The sequence below is a fragment of the Chenopodium album genome, chromosome 18 (genome assembly GCF_948465745.1).
Source record: "Chenopodium album chromosome 18, dcCheAlbu1.1, whole genome shotgun sequence".
Taxonomy (NCBI): Eukaryota; Viridiplantae; Streptophyta; class Magnoliopsida; order Caryophyllales; family Amaranthaceae; genus Chenopodium; species Chenopodium album.
In genome coordinates, this window is record NC_137851.1 from 30,960,462 (window position 1) to 30,979,288 (window position 18,827).

The 18,827-nt window shown below is 39.0% G+C and overlaps 1 protein-coding gene and 1 non-coding gene across 2 annotated transcripts; one reads left to right on the plus strand and one right to left on the minus strand.

The window, feature by feature from the left end:
- Positions 1–3,923: 3,923 nt before the first annotated feature.
- On the minus strand, positions 3,924–4,373 carry LOC145592059 (uncharacterized). The gene has a single exon (XM_081648526.1). The coding sequence runs from the start codon at positions 4,371–4,373 to the stop codon at positions 3,924–3,926; it is 450 nt and encodes a 149-aa protein (XP_081504652.1).
- A 4,653-nt stretch (positions 4,374–9,026) lies between these two features.
- On the plus strand, positions 9,027–9,132 carry LOC145593255 (small nucleolar RNA R71). Its single transcript, XR_014102625.1, has one exon. It is a non-coding gene; the product is annotated as a small nucleolar RNA R71 (small nucleolar RNA).
- Positions 9,133–18,827: the final 9,695 nt, after the last annotated feature.

The following is an 18,827-nucleotide window of genomic DNA, read 5'->3' on the forward strand; positions in this document are numbered from 1 at the left end:
CAAACTCAAACTTCTCCTTAGATAGCACAAGATCATCACATAAAAGCACAAATCTTATCAAAACTAAAACTACCCTATACACAAAGACCCCAAGACTTCCCCCAAGCTAGACATTTGATTACCGTTCCCGCGATAGATGAACACAATGAGAAACATCTCCCCCCCAAGCTAGAACTCGACACTGGCCTCGGTGTTACACATGATGGGAAAGAAGAGAAGGGAACGGTAAAAACAAATGTCTAAAGGCTACTCCCGATCATCCTCCCTAGGCGGTGATAGCATGTAGTTATAGTTGAGGTCTACATCGCCGAAAAAGGAAGGTTGATCCATGTATGGAGGAAGATCATAGTTGGGGCTACTACGATAGTGACCGTAGTCTGGTGCACTACTAGTACCCCAACCACCATCATACCCGGGTGGAAACCCGAAGTATCCCCTTAAGGGATTGTTATCGATCTCCTCGGGAGCCATATTACCACATGTCTCGGGAACGTGGTAATAAGAAGGGTCCCCCTAAAATCACAACCTCCGGGTTGTGTATAATTGTAGGGAGGGAAGTATCGTAGCTCCGAAATGGAGCTACATGGTCCTTGCCAATAGGAGTAGGTGGGTTGGTTGTTGTTCCAACCCGGAACCGGCCCCTCTTGTACGGGGCGGTGAGGATAGTTGACATAGGGGAGGAAATCTCCCATCTCAACTTGGCTTAGATAGGACATTTGAGACACAAAACTTTGATATTCATTTTCTTGAAGGATTCTTTGGTTGGTTAGGTTGAGATGGTGAAAGGCCGACTCAAGGTTGAAGGAGGAAGAAGAGAAGGAGGATTGGCCACCCATACAACTAGGAATGGTGGATATGCTATAGCGGCGGGGTTGAGATGGTTGATTAAGGTTGGGAACATTCCCGGGGAGTGGCTCATTTGGCACTTGCCAAATGGTTCCCACGGTGTTCATTACCGCCGCATTAGGGAGAATGCAACGGTGTTTCCCCTTGACCAACCAAGAGTAGGTGGTCACATTTCCCCGGATTTCCACAAGCATATGCATTGAGGCAAGTCCGGCATGGTCAAGGACATTGGAGCCATTCACCGGGGTTAATTGCTCAACCCAATTGGTGAAATTCAACGCCTTGGCAATGATAGTGATCATCCCACCACACTTAATCTCACCCGTCAACTCCGAACTCTTCTTAATTTCAAGGCACCGTTTAACAAATAAGTACCCCATATTCACATTACCCTCAAGGTCTCCCTCAAATCGGGAAGCTATAAAGAGGCATTTTATCTCCTCTTTAGTTAGCTTCCCGAGATCTTGTTTCGATAAGCAAGCGTACCCCATAATTCTCATGAATATACGGAGTACGGGGTGGACAATGTGGTTAGCATTGCTAGACCGGGTAGTGAATTTGGGGTACTCCGCGATAGTATTCCACCAATTGTACTCCTCGTAAATGTTGAGGTAGAAATTATCGGGGTTGGTTATTTGGTTGTAAACGGACCATCCAAAAATCTCATTGAGGCAAGTTAAGCTTAATGTTTTTGGTTGGTTGAACATATTAAACTTAAACTCGCACTCAATAGGCTCTCCCTTACTACTAACCTTTCGCATGGTTAAGGTAGAAAGGAATTCGAGAGTGAGGGATTCGTAGGTTAGCTCCCTCTTGTCGAGGAAGTTTAACCATCCGAAATTTTCGGCCACTCGCCGAATTCCATTGTCTAAACCTAGGATTTGGCAAGCTTCTTGGTTGTAAAATCAAGTTGGAATAATGTTTTGTGTGGAAAGCTTTTTTTGGTACCCCTTGAATTTTTCAGAAATTCTTATTGAAAGGGGAGGATTGCTTTTTTTGGTGTTTGGCTAGGGTTTGAGTTGGGCATTCGGAAGAACGGTTTTCATTTAATTTATTTGGATGCCAAAAGTAGTCTTCCTCTTCTTCCCTCCCGCACCTCCAAATAAACAAAGAACCATTTTGGTACTTAGGTTTGGATTAAAAAGTTAACTCAAAACAACACAAACACACTCACAACACACCACAAACAATCTCCGAAACTTTAAACCCCTGATAAAATCCAAGTACCTGTTTCACAATTCAATATAATTCCAACACAACAAACAAACAATTCCAACAAAACCAACTAACAATTTCAACACACTAATTCACAATTCCAATATAATTCACACAAATTTCATGCACAAGATCACCAAACTTAAGCAAGAAACTAATCACAAATCTCTTACTCCAATAACTAATCACAAGAAATCTACCAATTAATTCTCAATAGCAAGTAAATTTATTTTAATTCACCTAATCATGCAACTAATCACACAACATTCATGAAATAAACAAATTTAAGGAGATTGAAGAAAAACCCTAAGGTTTAAGAGGGAAAGTGAAGTAGGGAAGATGATTTTACCAATTAGAGTATGAAAATACTCTAAAATCCTCCAACTTTACCCAAATTGGCTCCTTCTCTACCAATCGTAACCCTTTTACTTCCTTATTCTTCAATTTGGATTCGTTGGTCTTCAAATTTTTGCCCAAATTTGTGAGAAATTGTGATTTTTGGAGAGAGAATTTGATGGAGATTGAGGATTTGTGAATTTTTACTGAAGAAAATGGGGATTTGATGATGAAATTGAAGAGAGAAATTGGAGAAAATAAGGGTTTTTAGAGAGAGAAAAAGATGTGTATAGAGGAGAGAGAATAAAAATGGGAAAATGAGTGGTGAAAAAGGGGGAAGGAGGATAAAAGGAAAAGAAAGAATCTCCTTTTTTTTACCCGGACTAGTTGGAGCGGGCGTGCAGGGTGAGAGGAGCGCACGCTCCGACTCTAAAGAACAACTTCTGGTTTTAAGAATCCAGTACGGAGCGGGCGTGCAGTAATGAGGAGCGCCCGCTCCAAACTTCGAAAACATTACTGAAGTCTAAGCCCTAGACAGGAGCGGGCGTGCAGGGGGAGAAGAGCGCCCGCTCCGAAAAGTATTTTAGCTACGGCATTTCCGAGGAGCGGGCGTGCTCAAGGTTTAGAGCGCTCGCTCCTTCTCAAGTTCTTGTTTCTGTTTTCCTTCCCAGAATGGAGCGGGCGTGCACTTTGCTTGGAGCGCCCCGCTCCAACTAAAATTTTGGCTACGGCTTTTGCGAGGAGCGGGCGTGCAGGTGTGATGGAGCGCCCGCTCCTTCTCTTCATAGAACTTCTATTTCCCTCATTAAGCAAAGAGCGGGGGTGCATATGTGATGGAGCGCCTGCTCCAAATAAAACTTTGGCTATGGCATTTGGGAGGAGCGGGCGTGTAGGGGCGATGGAGCGCCCGCTCCTACTTTGATTCTTGAACTTGTATTTTAACCCATAATGGAGCGGGCGTGCGTTATTATTAGAGCGCCCGCTCCTAATCGACCTGTAGACTTTATTATTGGAGCGGGCGTGCGTTATTATTGGAGTTTTCTATTAAACTAGGAGCGAGCGTGCAGCTCAGTTGGAGCGCCCGCTCCTCATGGTACCTGAACATACTTGTTTCTGTACGGATCTTAGGAGAGGGCGTGCATTAGTGGTGGAGCGCCCGCTCCTCATTCCACTGGAGGCTTCTGATTTCTACATTAAGCTAGGAGCGGGCGTGCATAGTGCTTGGAGCGCCCGCTCCTAGCTGCTGACAGCTTTTTGTTTTTGTTTCATTTACTCCATTTTTCCTTAAGTGCCTACATCAAACCACAAGAACAAAATCCAATCAATTTGTAGCGAAATCAGATATCACCAACACTATTCTTTCTTTTTCTCACTCACTCAAAAAAATTTTATTTCTCATTCTCTCAATTTTTTCTTTTTCTTTCTTGTCTCTTTCTTTTTCTTCTTTTTTTTTCTTTATATTTTTTTTACTCGGGTAGCCTCCCAGAAGCGCTTCTTTAACGTCATTAGCTTGACGACCTCCACACTCATGAGGTAAAATCACAATGTAATAACTCAAATAGACCAACATGAGCACCCTCATAGTAAGGCTTGAGGCGATACCCATTGACTTTGAAAAATCTCTTTCCATCCAAATCTGTGACTTCGACAGCTCCATGTGAAAACACTTGCTTAACAACAAAAAGTCCACTCCACCTTGATAGAAGTTTTCCGGGGAACAACTTCATTCTTGAATTGTAGAAGAGCACCTTATCACCCACAAGAAACGCTTTCTTTTTAATATTCCGATCATGCCATCCCTTAGTGCGAATCTTGTAGTTGTTAGCACATTCATAGGCCTCCAATCGAAGCTCTTCAAGTTCATGCAAATTGAGCCATATATGTTCTCCCGCACTAGCCAAGTCGAAGTTAATCTTCTTAATGGCCCATTGGGTTCGGTGTTCAAGTTCCACCAGGAAGATGACAAGATTTTCCATACACTAGACGATATGGGGTTGTGTCGATAGGGGTTTTGTAGGCCGTTCTATACGCCCATAGGGAAGTATTTTCGACCAATCCTTCCTATTTCTTGCAACCGTCTTCTCAAGGATTAGCTTGATTTGACGGTAGACACTTCCGCTTGTCCACTAGTTTGTGAATGATAGGTAAGGCCGAACCTTTGGTGAACCCCGTGCTTTCTTAGCATCTTTTGAAAAGCAATACGAACAAAATGTGAACCGTTGTAACTTACCACAGCTCTAGGAATTCCGAATCTCGAAAATATCACTTTCTTGAACAATTTCATAACTACCTTGTGGTCATTAGTTGGGGAGGCAATGGCCTCAACCCATTTTGAGACGTAATCAACCGCCACAAGGATGTATTGATTTCCATAAGAAGTAGGGAATGGTCCAATGAAATCAATACCCCATACATCAAATACCTCTAGCTCAAGAATCGGTTGTTGAGGCATCTCATTTCGCTTGGATATGTTGCTGGTTCGTTGACACCGGTCAAAAGTCTTCACAAACCCCCAAACATCCTTAAAGATGTGACGCCACCACAACCCGCTATGTAAGACCTTCAATGTTGTTTTGTTTACTCCCATATGCCCTCCACAAGGATCGGAATGACACATCTTGAGCACATTTTGCACTTCTTCAACCGGAACACACCTACGGAGCAAACCATCTACTCCTCTCTTGTAGAGAATGGGGTCATCCCACACATAGTGTCTTGCTTCCCTCTTTAGCTTCTTCCTTTATTTCTTTGAGAAATCGGGAGGAAATTGTCCACATGCCAAGTAGTTAACCAAGGAAGCTCCTTCTCATTCAAGATATAAAGCACATCATCTCTTAATTCATCTTATATGGGGATTTCATCATCACTAGCTTTCACATTCTCTAATCGGGAAAGATGGTCCGCAACCATATTCTCGGCCCCTTTCTTGTCACGGATTTCAACATGAAATTGTTAAAGAGATAGGACCCATCAAAGAAGACGAGGTTTGGACTCTTTCTTTGCCATAAGGTACCTAATAGCCGCATGATCGGTGTAAACAACAGTTTTGGAACCAATGAGGTAGTTCCAAAACTTCTCAAAAGCATGTACCACGGCAAGAAACTCTTTCTCCGTCGTGGTGTAGTTCCGTTGAGCTTCATTCAAGGTCTTGGACATGTAGTAAATGACGTGAAGCTTCTTCTCAATTCTTTGTCTCAACACCCCTCCAATTGCAACATCACTAGCATCACACATAAGTTCAAACGTCAAATCCCATCTTGGCCCTTGCACGATTGGAGTAGAGATCAAAGCCTCCTTTAATTTGTTAAAAGCTTGAAGACATTTTTCATCAAAAATAAAGATGGAATCCTTTTGAAGAAGAGCATTAAGGGGTCTAGAAATTTGTGAGAAATCCTTGATAAATCTCCTATAGAACCCGGCATGCCCCAAAAAGGATCTTACTCCTCTCACATTAATTGGAGGTGGCAATTTTTCAATCACTTCAACTTTGGCCTTGTCGACCTTAATCCCCTTGCTTAATATCTTGTGACCAAGGACGATTCCCTCTTCAACCATGAAGTGGCATTTTTCCCAATTTAGGACCAAGTTGACCTTCTCACATCTTGCTAAGCATTTGCCCAAATTGGACAAACAATCTTCAAATGAAAGGCCCCCTACCGAGAAATCATCCATGAACACTTCCATTTCGGCCTCAAGCATGTCTCCAAAGATACTCATCACGCACCTTTGAAAGGTTGTCGGTGCATTACAAAGTCCAAACAGCATCCTCCTATATGCAAAAGTACCATATGGACAAGTAAAAGTTGTCTTCTCTTGATCATCCGGGTTTATGAGGATTTGAAAGAAACCCGAATAATCATCAAGAAAGCAATAATACTTGTGCTTGGTTAGTATTTCAAGCATTTGGTCGATACAAGGAAGAGGAAAATGATCCTTGTTAGTGGATGCATTTAAACGTCTATAGCCTATGCACATCCTCCAACCGGTCACCGTTCTAGTTGAAATGAGATCACCATTCTCATTTTCAACTACGGTCATTCCTCCCTTTTTAGGGATCACATGAACGGGGGAAACCCACCTAGAACTTGAAATGGGGAAGATGATGCCGACATCAAGGAGTTTGGTGATTTCTTTCTTCACCACCTCCCCCATTTGAGGATTGAGTTTCCTTTGCCTCTCAATGGAAGGCTTAGCACCCTCCTCAAGTGTTATGTGGTGCATACATAAAGCGAGACTAATACCTTTGAGGTAATAAATGGTATAGCCTAAAGCACCTTGGTGGTTTCTTAAAACACCACATAACATTTGAGTTTGCCACTCGTTCAAAGAAGAATTCACAATTACTGGAAAAGTTGAATTAGTACCCAAAAACACATACCTTAGGTGTAATGGTAGAGGTTTCAACTCTACCATTGGAATACCCTTACCTTCTCTTGAGGTTTCTATTTCCAAAGCATCATCACTTGTGATTCCCATGCATACTTGCTCAATGCTTTCTTCCGTACTTCCTTCAAGCATTCCTTCATACAATGCCATCTCCTTGCTTTGCTCACCTATCTTTTCCTTATTCAAAAGGATATTCTCAAGGGCATCGTTAGTAGTGAGCAAGTGCTTATGCATAGAAGTCACAATAGAATCAATAGTATCAATCATCATACAATTATCAAGACTAGAGCTTGGATATTTTATGCTCTCATTCAAATCAAATTCTATCACCTCATCTCCTACTTTTAGAGAAATTTTAGCACTTTTAACATCTATTAAAGCACCCGAAGTAGCAAGAAAAGGTCTTCCTAGAATTATTGGAATGTTCACATCTTCATCCATCTCTAACACAACAAAATTCACCGGGATTACAAACTTTCCCACCCTTAGAAGAATATCCTCTACCTTACCTTTTGGAAATTTGATAGAACAATCGGTCAATTGTAAGGTAATGTTGGTGGGTAGAAGTTCCCCTATCTCAAGTCTTTGATATACCAAATATGGCATAAGGCTAACACTAGCCACAAGAACACATAAAGCATTATCAATTTGCATATTATAAATAGCACAAGGGAAAGAAAAGTTACCGGGGTCTTTCAATTTCGGTGGTATTTTATACATGATAATTGCACTACAATTCTCGGTGAGATTCACCATTTCCACCAATTCACACTTTCTCCTTCCACTAAAAATATCTTTTAAAAACCTAGCATAGTTAGGCATTTGCTTGATAGCATCGGTAAAAGGAATTAAAAGGCGAATTTGTTTCAATGTTTCAAGAAACTTTCCAAATTGCACATTTGTGAGGATATGGTAGATTTTGCAATTGTTTTGTTTCTCTCTCTTTTTCTCTTTTCTCTTCACTCTCTTTTTCAAAATCTTTCTCTTTTTCACATTCTTTTTCTTTCTTAAATTCTTTCTCTTTTTCATTCTCATGATGTTCCTCTCTTTCTTGCTCAAACTCACTCTCAAGGGGAGGCTCACTCATGTTCATTCTCTCATTGATTTTCTTAGGAACACTCTCTTCCAACACTTTACCACTCCTAGTTGATATAGCATTTATGAGCCTCTTGGGATCTAGTCCTTGGGTGGAAGTTTGGAAGTGCTAATCCCTTCCTTCAAAGCATTGGCCAATTGAGAAATTTGTGTTTCAAGCATTTTATTATGGGTCATGACTTCACTAAATTTCTTATCACTAGAGGCCATGAAAGTATTGAACATTTTGGTTTGACTTTCCATCATTTCCTCTAAGTTAGACCTACTAGGTGGTGCTTGTGCATAGTAGTTATCTTGGGGAGCTCTATTACCTCTCACATTTGAATTGGAAGCATTTTGATTAGAAGAATGTCTATTGTTATTGTTATTCTAATTTTTCCTATTATTAGAGTTCCCCCCTTTGTGATATTGGCCTTGATTCCCATAGTTCCCTTGGTTATTATGGTTATGGTTACCATAACCACCTTGTTGGTTGTAGTTACCTTGGGGATTTTGGTCCCTTTGGTTCCTATTTTCCCATTGGTTTTGGTTATGGTAATCATAATCATTTCCTCTTTGGTTATAGGAATTTCCCCCTTGTTCTCTTCGATTAGGTGGTAAGTATCTTTGATTGTCATTCCTAGGTCTATTATCATAAGACAAGGCATTGACTTGTTCATTTTCATTATCATTACCATCTTCATATTGGGGTTGAGGGTGGGAATCATAATTACAAGAAGAAGTATCATGGTCATATGACCCACAATTTTCACAAAACAAACACCCATGTGGCATGTTATTAGAAGTAGAAGAAGAAGAGTTAGAATTCATACCTCTCCCCTTAGATTGGGAGGGATGCTCTTGTTACAAAGTAGAGGCCTCAAGTTTTGCCTTGATAGACATCATTTCCTTGCCAAGGTTGGCGATTTGGGACGTCAAATTGTTGATGGCGTTGAGGTGATCAACAGAGTAAATTGCATTTCTTCCCTTGCTTAGAGACTCTCTCTCTCTTCTTGCCAATCCATGTGGTGCCTCACCACATCCTCAATTATCTCTATGACTTGCTCCTCCATCTTGTTCATAATCGGACCACCCGCTCCCGCATCTAAGCTAGTCTTTCCTTGTGGGCTCAAGCCCCATAGAAAATTTGAAGCACTTGGTATGTCGGAATGCCATGATGGGGACACTCCCTTTGATATCCTTTATATCTCTCCCAAGCCTCGTAAATGGTTTCACTAGCCCTTTGACAGAAACCTTGGATCAAAGCCCTTGCCTTGGCCGTCTTCTTTTGAGAGTAGAATCTCCCTAAAAAAGCCGTGGTGACCTCGTCCCAAGTTCTCAAGGAGTTCGGCCTTACCTCTTTCTCAAGCCATTCAAGAGCCCTTCTTATCAAGGAGAAAGGAAATATCTTTAGTCTCACAAATTCTTGAGTTACCCCATTTACCTTGATCGTATTGCAATATTTTTCAAATTCGTTCAAATATGCAAGAGGGCTCTCATGTTTTGCTTCACTAAATTGCCTCGTTTCGATCAAATTTATCATTGCGGGGCAAATTTCAAAATCATTGGCTTGAGTAACGGTCGGAGCAATGCCACTTGAAGCTCTATAAGCTCCCAGAGTTCCCGACTCCTTCAAAAGTCTTTGAACTGGTGGTTTCGCGTCACCCATTTGCTCTTGTCTTTCCTCGAAATTGACCTCCCTAGTTGGGGAAGTATTTAATGGCCTAGGACCGGCTCTCCTTCTCCTCTTATAGGTTTGCTCAATCTCGGGATTGTAAGGCACCAAATCCTGTTATGATTTCTCCGCATACACTCTCAAAAATTGCAATTAGTAACAAGGCTACAAGTGTAGCCAAAAAGAAACACACTCTTTTTGAATTTTTCTTGTTTTATGGTGAACTAGACTCAAGTAATCAATTAGCAATCAACAACACCGCTCCTCGGCAACGGCCTCATTTTGATGGGCGTTAGAACGGTCGCACATTCAACACTCAATCAAACTCACTTATAAACAAACATGCTACAAACCAAGCATAATGACAAGTAAAAGTTCGGTCCAAAAGGAATGGGATATGGTTGCTAAAGATCTTAACACTTAAGCTAATTCAAAGTCTTTGGTGAATTGGAGGTTCGTCAAGTTGACAAACAAATTATGGTTCTAAAACGATGTATTAAAGACACTAGGGAATGGGATTCACTCAACCAAGGCAAATAGACAAACGGGGAGTAAAATAGACAAGATATAGCAAGGACTATATGTAAGATCAACCTCATGCAATTAGGAAACAACTCACACTACTAAACTTAGATTCCTTATTAGTTTAGCAATAGAAGATACATAATCAAATTGCAATAAGTAATGCCATGCTTCATTCACATTTCCATGTCAAATTAAGCATATCATGCTATCAACCTCCTAAATCAAGGGTAGCTAATCCTATCATGAAGAACTAACAAGCAATCTCATACAATCAATTTAATTGCAATACAAACATCATTGCTACTCCCACATTTGCATAATTAACCTAAAAGGTTAAGCTTCACCCAACCCCTAGCAAGAAGACTACTCACAACTGATATTTATCAACATGCAAACAAGTATTAGGGTTCTAACTACTTCAATAATTGGGGAAAAGTGGTTAACAATCTAATTCACTATCATCCAACAAGGAATTATCAAGAACTAAAAGGATTCAAGTAACATGCAAATACCAAATAGAATCTGAAATTAAGTAGAAGAAGGTTGATGAAATTACTAATTGAAGCTTCAAATGTTGAATACAAATTGCCAAACCTTGAGAATAATTCTTTAATTTCACTAATACAATGATTTGATTTGATGAAAACTAAGCTAAATTAACTAAAAGGAATGTTTCAAACTAAGAGAGATTTCTAAAAACTAGGCTACTGTTCTGTCCTTACAAATGAGCTAAAGGGGAAGTATTTATACTCCCTGAAACACATAGGGAAATCCGGCAAAAGAAAACGGATTCCCAGCGAGGAGCGCCCGCTCCAAAATGAGGAGCGCCCGCTCCAAAATGAGGAGCGCCCGCTCCTAGGCTAGGAGCGCCTGCTCCTTACTACTGCACGCCCTCTCCAGCTATTTCAGTGAAAAGTCAGATTTGAAAGTGCTAAGGAGGAGCGCCCGCTCTTAACAGGATGCACGCCCGCTCCCCTATTCCACAGCATAGGCAGAATTCAATTTCCTAGGGAGGAGTGCCCGCTCCTGGTCAGGTGCATGCCCGCTCCTTACAGACTCTGAACTTGGGCAGATTGTTGCTGAAGTTGAGGAGCGCTAGCTCCAGGAGTGGTGTAGGCCCGCTCCAGGTTCTTTTTCTTCAAGCCTTGAAAGTTACTCCATGCTTTGAGTGCTTGTCAAATTGAGATATAGTACCTGCAAAACATGGACAAACACAAGCAAAGAAAGGGCGAAGGCGAGATACAACATTTTCATTCAAAAACGGGTTAGAAAGAGGGGAAAAGATTACAAAATCGGGTTTAAATCAACACTGTAAGTGGTCAAATAAACCACTTATCACACATGGATCCTTGACTATTGCATGCTTTATCTAGAACTTGACTCTTGTCTTCCGAGATTGCGACCGAACCATTGAGGACGGACAGAGACATCTTTTCGGGGTGGTGATTTTTATTTTCTAAGATAGATTTTATTTCTTTATTTTGGGTTTACATTTGCCTAATTTCTAACTGTTTGAGCCATAAACCTTCTTTTCAAGCCATATCTTTAGCTTTTGAGCCTTTTGATTCATTCTTGTTTCCATTCTTGGTTTTTGTGAAGCAATTAATCATTATTGTTGGAGATTGTGGTGGATGAGTTTGAATATTGGTTTTTATAATAAGCAAGTTTGTTTTGTGTATATTTTGTGAATAAAGGCAAATGCCTAGTTGAAAAAGCCGTCCATAGTTAAAGGAGGCGAGGACAATGCAATAAAGTGAAAAGTAAAAAAATGAAAAAAATTTGAGAAAAAATCAAAGGAAACTTAAATTCTTTGGCAAAAGGGAAAAAAAATTAGAACAATGAAAAGCTAAAAAATATTTCGATGTAAGTGTCTTTCTCCCTATTTTAAGCATTGAGGACAATGCTTTGTTCAAGCTTGGGGGGAAGCGTTCTTACGCTTTTTGTATATATGATTGTGATTTTTGCTTTGAATAAGCTTGGGGGTGTTGGTGTCTTTGTTTGGTATTAACTTGATTATGGTTTTGAGGATTGATCACCCTTTGCTTCACAATTTAGGTATACCACCAAATTTTAAATTTTAGCCTACCTTTACTCTTTTCGCCCTCACATTACAACCTTTTCACTACTACAAAAATGGCCAAAGAGACCCAATATAAAAGACTTGTTAACTACATAAGCGGTCTCTTTGTTCCAAGAGACCGTTTATCACTAATAACTGGTCCCAAAAAAAAAAATTCAAAAGACCATTTTTTTAAGATAATGGGTCTCTCGCGGTTTTTTAGAGTTTTATTTTTAAATTAAAATAGCATAAGACCAGTTCTTTAAGAAAACAGGTCTCTTGGTGGTTTTTATTTTATTTTTTCAAATTAAAAATTGGTAGAGACTAGCACAAAGAAACAACCAGTCTCTGCTTTCCCTCATTCTAAACCGCCAAAAATCCCTAAATTTTCTATTTTTCAGAAACAACCGGTCTCTGCTTTCCGGCGCACCGTAGAAACATCAATTCCACCACTCAAGTGCCGATTTTGCATTAAGTTGTTGGAGCTTGAGAATTCTGCAATTATCCGATTAAAACCCTAACTTTTGAGAAGGTATTCTTTTTTCTTTTTTCTTTTTTATTTTTTTCCAGTTTCCCTCTACTAGTTTTGTAACTATGTATGTAGCACATATAATTCATAAAATTTATTGATTTTTGTTCATATTATACCATTTCATTGAGGTTGCCTTGTTTGTTTTGCTAAATAAGAATTCTACTGTTGTAAAAAATGCATAAGAATTTGCATAATGGTTTGATTAAAGTTTGAAATTTTGTTTGGTTTATTTAATTGCAAATTCTTTTCATTATTTCTATTTTATTTGTTTGCATAAAATTTGTATGTCAATCGTCTTCTTATACTACTAGTTAGTTGATTTGGCTTAGAGTAGAGCTTTGTTTAAGTTATGAGCAGCTAGTAGTACGTACTTGTTAGGAATTTGATTTTCCCGCAAAAGTTCCTTTTGTACCTTTGTAAAAGGAGTATAAAATAAAGTCTATAAGCTAACCCCACATGTAAGGATAAAATATTTGCATGTCAAAAAATCTGTGCTATAAAAAATGACAGAACATGAACATGGAAGCTCCCAAAATTGATGTTCATGCTGCTCACATTCAAAAACAAAGTAGTAAATGACTAGTGGTCCCATGTTTCTATTCTTTACTTTAATTTTATAGTATATTGTTTTTGCTGAAAAAAAAGAATAGAAAAATGGATCCCAAAATTGTTATTTGTTAATGAATATCGTATTTGTTTTTTTAAGGGAGTACAATTTCAAGTAAATGTTTGTTTGAAGCGCGTATTCAATCCGTTATTGAGTATTTGAGGTGCTATTCTTTTGCATAGGTAAGTTAATTTATCTCAATCTTGTTTTTCGAATTTTAAACAATATTAATATACTCATGCAATTATTGTTTTATATATGTATTGTTTTATATATTGTTTTATAAATATTGTAAATCTTGTGGTTATATTCCAAATTGCCTTTATATGAGCTTTTACATATGTGATATATATAAGAATTGAGGTCTCATTCTTGGTGGTTAGAAATGGATTGAAATTGGATATCAACATCAAAGCCGGGTGGCCCTGAATACGAAGTAGGGGTTAAGGAATTTATTAAATTTGCAGTAGAAAATAGTGGAGGTCGCTCCAAGCTACCTTGTCCTTATTTTATGTGCCATAATTTTTTGCATAAGAGAGCCGATGAAATTCTCAATCATTTGAGTAAATGGGCATTTGATAAAATATATACCTGTTGGATCTAGCATAGAGAGTTTAGGGACAGACAAGATAGTGGTAGTGGTTAGAAAAGGGATAATGTGCACGAGGTTCATAACAATAATGAGGGTGATCGATTAGAGGACATGTTGCATGCAGTTATGACAACCCTTCCATGTTGGAGAGCTTGTTAAACGACTCTGAAAAACCATTGTATGAAGGTTGCACCAAGTACACAAGGTTATCAGCCATACTCAAATTATACAACCTGAAGGCTAGTCATAGTTGGACAGACATAAGTTAAAATATGTCATTAGAATTGGTGAATGACATGCTTCCCAAAGACAGTGTCCTTCCTATTGGTACATATGAGGCGAAAAAGACACTAAGCTCTATGGGTTTACCTTATGAGAAAATGCATGCTTGCACTAATGATTGTGTATTGTATCGTAATCAATATGAATTGTTAGAGAGTTGTCCAATTTGTAAAGCCTCACGGTATAAGAAAGGGGAGTAGGGAGTACCTGCCAAAACATTATGGTATTTTCCGATAGTACCAAGGTTTAGGAGGTTGTTTTCAAAAGCAGAAGATGCAAAGAAGTTGACATGGCATTTCGATGGTTGAGTAGATGGTGGAATGCTTAGACACCCGGCTGACTCTCCGCAGTGGAGGTTTATTAATGCAAAATTCCCTGAGTTTGCGCATGAAAAGCGTAATTTACGCCTTGCATTGTCTACAGATGATTTCAATCCATTTGGTTCCATGAGTAGTATGTATAGTACTTGGCCTGTTATGTTGGTGACCTACAATATACCCCCATCGTTGTGCATGAAGAGAAGGTATATGTTCCTTTCATTGCTAATTTCAGGGCCAAAACAGCCGGGAAATGACATTGATGTGTACTTGGCACCTCTTATTAATGATTTGATTATGCTTTGGGAAGAAGCTGTGGAAATTTTTGATGCACATCGCAATGAGAAGTTTAATCTGACAACAATATTATTTTGCACCATTCAAGATTTTCCGGCTTATGGAAATCTTTCGGGGTATATTGTGAAAGGGGAAACAGCTTGTCCTATTAGTATAGAGGATTGCAAGGTAAAATGGTTAAAGGAATCTGGAAACATGTTTATCCAGTTTATCGTCAATTTTTGCCGTCTGATCATCCATATCGAAGGAGAAAGAATGCTCGTTTGATGGGACACAAGAATTCAAAGGGCGACCAAAAGTCATGTTAGGTGAAGAGCTCTTCGAAAAGGTGAAGGACATTGAAATTACTTTTGGAAAGAAACATAGATCCACTCTTTCTAAGAAGGGTTTCAAAAAGTGTTCATTTTTTGGCAACTGTCCAGCAGAAAAGGGAATAAAATTGTCACCCAAAACTGATAAATTGTATTGAAGATCAGTGTAAACTTATAATACAACTCCCTTCTTTCGAATCTAATATGAAATGCCATCTGTTCTGTTTTTAAATACCTCAAATGCCATTCGTTCTATTTCAACTCAGCAGGTTCTATGAAAAATATTCCTTGTGCAATCTGCGTTCATATATCTCTCACTGTAACTGAGATTGGAGTCACAAATGCTCTAATTTCTCCAGTTAGTATTTATTTATTTATTTTAAACCAACCAAGCTATGTAGTTGCTTTGGATAGGTAGTCTAACTCAATGAGGTAGGTAGTTGCTTTGGACAGCCGATTTCACTGTTAGACTCAAAGACCACCTGCTTAACACCCTAACGTCTGGCTAGTTGCACTCCATACAACACTGCCTTGCACTATGCTACCTCAGAGGACCAGCAGCCTCTCATGCGCTTGACACTCGTAAAAAGGACATCACCTAAAGCATTCAGACCCATAGCAGCTAGCCCAATCAATCCCTCATCCCTTAGACTAGCATCACAATTAATTTTAACAAATTCAGAATACAGAGGGAGCTAGTACTTTGAGCTTTCGTTTCATTGCTATAAACTGACCGAACCATACCCCTTCAGGGCAAAGCAACTACCTAGCTAGCAAATCAGATTAGTGTTAGTCATGATACCATGTTATTAGTTAGCAAGAGTAATGTGCATACATAACTTTTATGTAAATTTATTTCTTTACTCATTTAGTAATCTAATTTGATGTTATTTCATAACTATTATGTAATTATATTTTTTACTCATTTAATAATGGCATATGTTGTGGATCTTTCCCAAAGATCCTTGCACATATTCTTCGGAAGATATTGACGAGATTAGAGACTTATGGATTCAATATGTTCTTGATCATGATGTGCCATAAGAACCTTCGTGATTGGTGATTTTGGCATGATGAGTACAAAATCAGATTAGTGTTAATTAGTCATGATACTTGAAAAATCTCTACATTTTGTATTTGGATACATTGGCAATTAGCTAGTGTACATATATTAGTACTGTGTTGGATATATATATATATATATGCCCTCTAATTTGTAGTACAAATTTATTTGTATGTATATATAGTTTTTTTAATGCTATTTTTATGTATATATATTAGCAGGTTCAAGGATTTTTGGTGCAATTTAATAATATTGAGCAGGATGTATACATGTTGTGTAAAAAAAAAAGAGCAGGATATATATAGGAAATATTTGGCGCAACTATTTAATGCAAAGCAAGGATTTAAAAATTCGATATAAAAAAAACAAAAAACAAAAAAAACACCCATTGAGAGACCGGTTATCATACACGCAGGTCTCTACACATGCAATTCAATTCGTTGTACTTTATAACAAAAATTAAACAGACTACCTAACTTTAAAAGTGGTCTTATTTTTTCAAATAGAGAGACGGCCTAAGTTAAAGAGGCGGTCTTAGTTTGTTATATGAGAGACCACTTTTCTGACTAAAACAGTCTCTTATGCTTCTACAATTTGAAAATTTCAACCACCAAAAGAGACCATTTTTCTTAGATAATAGGTCTCTAGTATTGCAACTTAAGACCGCCTCCACACAAGCAGTCTCTTAGCCAAAGAGACCGCTTAGCTATAGAGCACCTCTAAGGTAGTCTCTTTGGCTAATTTGGACAGGTCTCTTTGGCCATTTTTGTAGTAGTGTTTCCAAGACCTTTTAACCTTCATGTTTGAGTCACAAGTCGGTGGAGAGACATGTGAGTCAAGCCTATGGAGTGGTGTGCATAGTCAAGATGTCGAGTAGCCCTAAAATCTCTTCTTTTCCGGTTCCTTCGAGGAATCATTGAGATGCCCACTAGAGGTGGATTTAAAACTAGTTGGGAGAACATGGTAAGCTTGTTTGGGATGGAGGTGATTTGTGTCTTATTAGTTCTCCATGCTTAGCAAATTCTATATTTCAATTAACCTTGGATATCTTGAAATGTGCACTCCCTTACTTGTTTAGAAAGAATTGCATCAATTTGTGCTTGTTCATTTGCAAAAATCATTTCAAGAAAATATGTTTTCTCTACTTTTCTTTTGATTTTCTTTTTATGCTTTTCCTTATTTGGTTGGTTTGTGAGAGTTATGGGTTAATCTCTTAGGAAACCCTTACGAGAGCATCACTCGTCCTCTAGAGCAATCTAGGGGTTTAAATGGCTTGTCTTTAGTTGCTAAAATTAACCGTGATTCCTACGAAAGAAAGTTAGTGTAAATTCTCATCTCCCCTCTTCTTTTCTTGTTTCGAATAAATTCGTCTTTTTCCCTTGGGTTTAATTTTGTTTTGCTCGAGGACGAGCAAAAGTTTAGCTTGGAGGAATTTGATGAGAGCTATTTATGGCACTCATAGGGTAGATTTCTTCGTAGTTTTATGCTTGTTTTTAGCCTTTTATGTCTTGTTTTTAGGTAATAATGCTTGATTTGCGTGCTAATGTGCGAGTTTAGAGAAATGCGTGCTTTTAATGGTTTTCTTATTATTTTATTCATTTCTCGGATATTTCTCTCACTTCTCCGTTTCTTTGACTTGTTTTGTAGGTGTGTCGGGTTTCTCGGGATTCAAATATCGAGAAGAAAACTCAAGCACAACCAAGGAAGTCAACGGAGCCAAGTTCGGGAAGCCAATCAAGTAAGCGAGCTCGCCCAAGTATCCCCGCAGCAGCCCAAGCATCAACCAAGGTAGCAAGCCCCGAGCAGCGCGGCCACCGCGGGCGTAAGGCCTGCTTGCCGTGGGCACAGGCCTGTTTTCCATGGGCGCGGGCTCGACTGCACCAAAACAACAGATTTTGGACAGTTTTCCGCCGCGGTCTGGCCGCAGGCACCCTGCGGGCGTGGTCTATTTCCCGCGCTGCGGGTCTAGCCGCAGGTGTGGCCCTTATGCTCCCTGTTCCAGCCGTCTTCCTCTGCGGGCAGGGTCGATGATTCCGTGGGTACGGGCTATGTGCCCGCAGAAGTTTAAGGAGAGGGCGCGCCCGTCTGTTTTCTCTTGTTTGCTTATTTATACTCTTGTATTTCCTTTCTAAAAGGGGAAATTTCAAGTCTAGCCTATGATTTCTCTCTGATATTCTTAGCTTAGTTGAGAGCTTCTCTCTCTAGATTTTGGGTTAGTTTAGAAGTAGTTTTTGAGAGAGAAAGTGAGGGATTTCAATGGTTGTTTTAGAGATTAAAGATTCAAGGTAACAATTATATTGAAGATCTCCATTATCAATTAGTGATCATTTCTCACACTCTCTCCTCTTTATTACTTTGTTTGATTTCAGACTTGCTTATTGGTTTGATGATAATTCTTGAGTAGTTTCTTTGCTTAGGATTAGGTAAACATGTATGATGGATGGATTGATATTGATTTGGGAATTTGAGTAGTTCTTGTGTTGTAATTAAATTGATTAATAGAGGTTTGCATATTTTCTAGTTTGATTGGAGTAGCTAACCATGATGCTATACTTGATTGCATGATTGAATTGATTGACATGACCACTTGATATTGATTTGATCATAATTTGTTGAGTATTTGATTATGTTTCTTCTTATTGTTTAGCACTAGAGAAATCTATGTTAGAGAGTATGAGGATGATTAAGTGAATTCTCCTAATTGCTCCTA

Bases quoted from the DNA above. Each gene is read 5' to 3' on its own strand.
- LOC145592059 (XM_081648526.1), bottom strand. From the start codon at position 4,373: ATGGAAAATCTTGTCATCTTCCTGGTGGAACTTGAACACCGAACCCAA.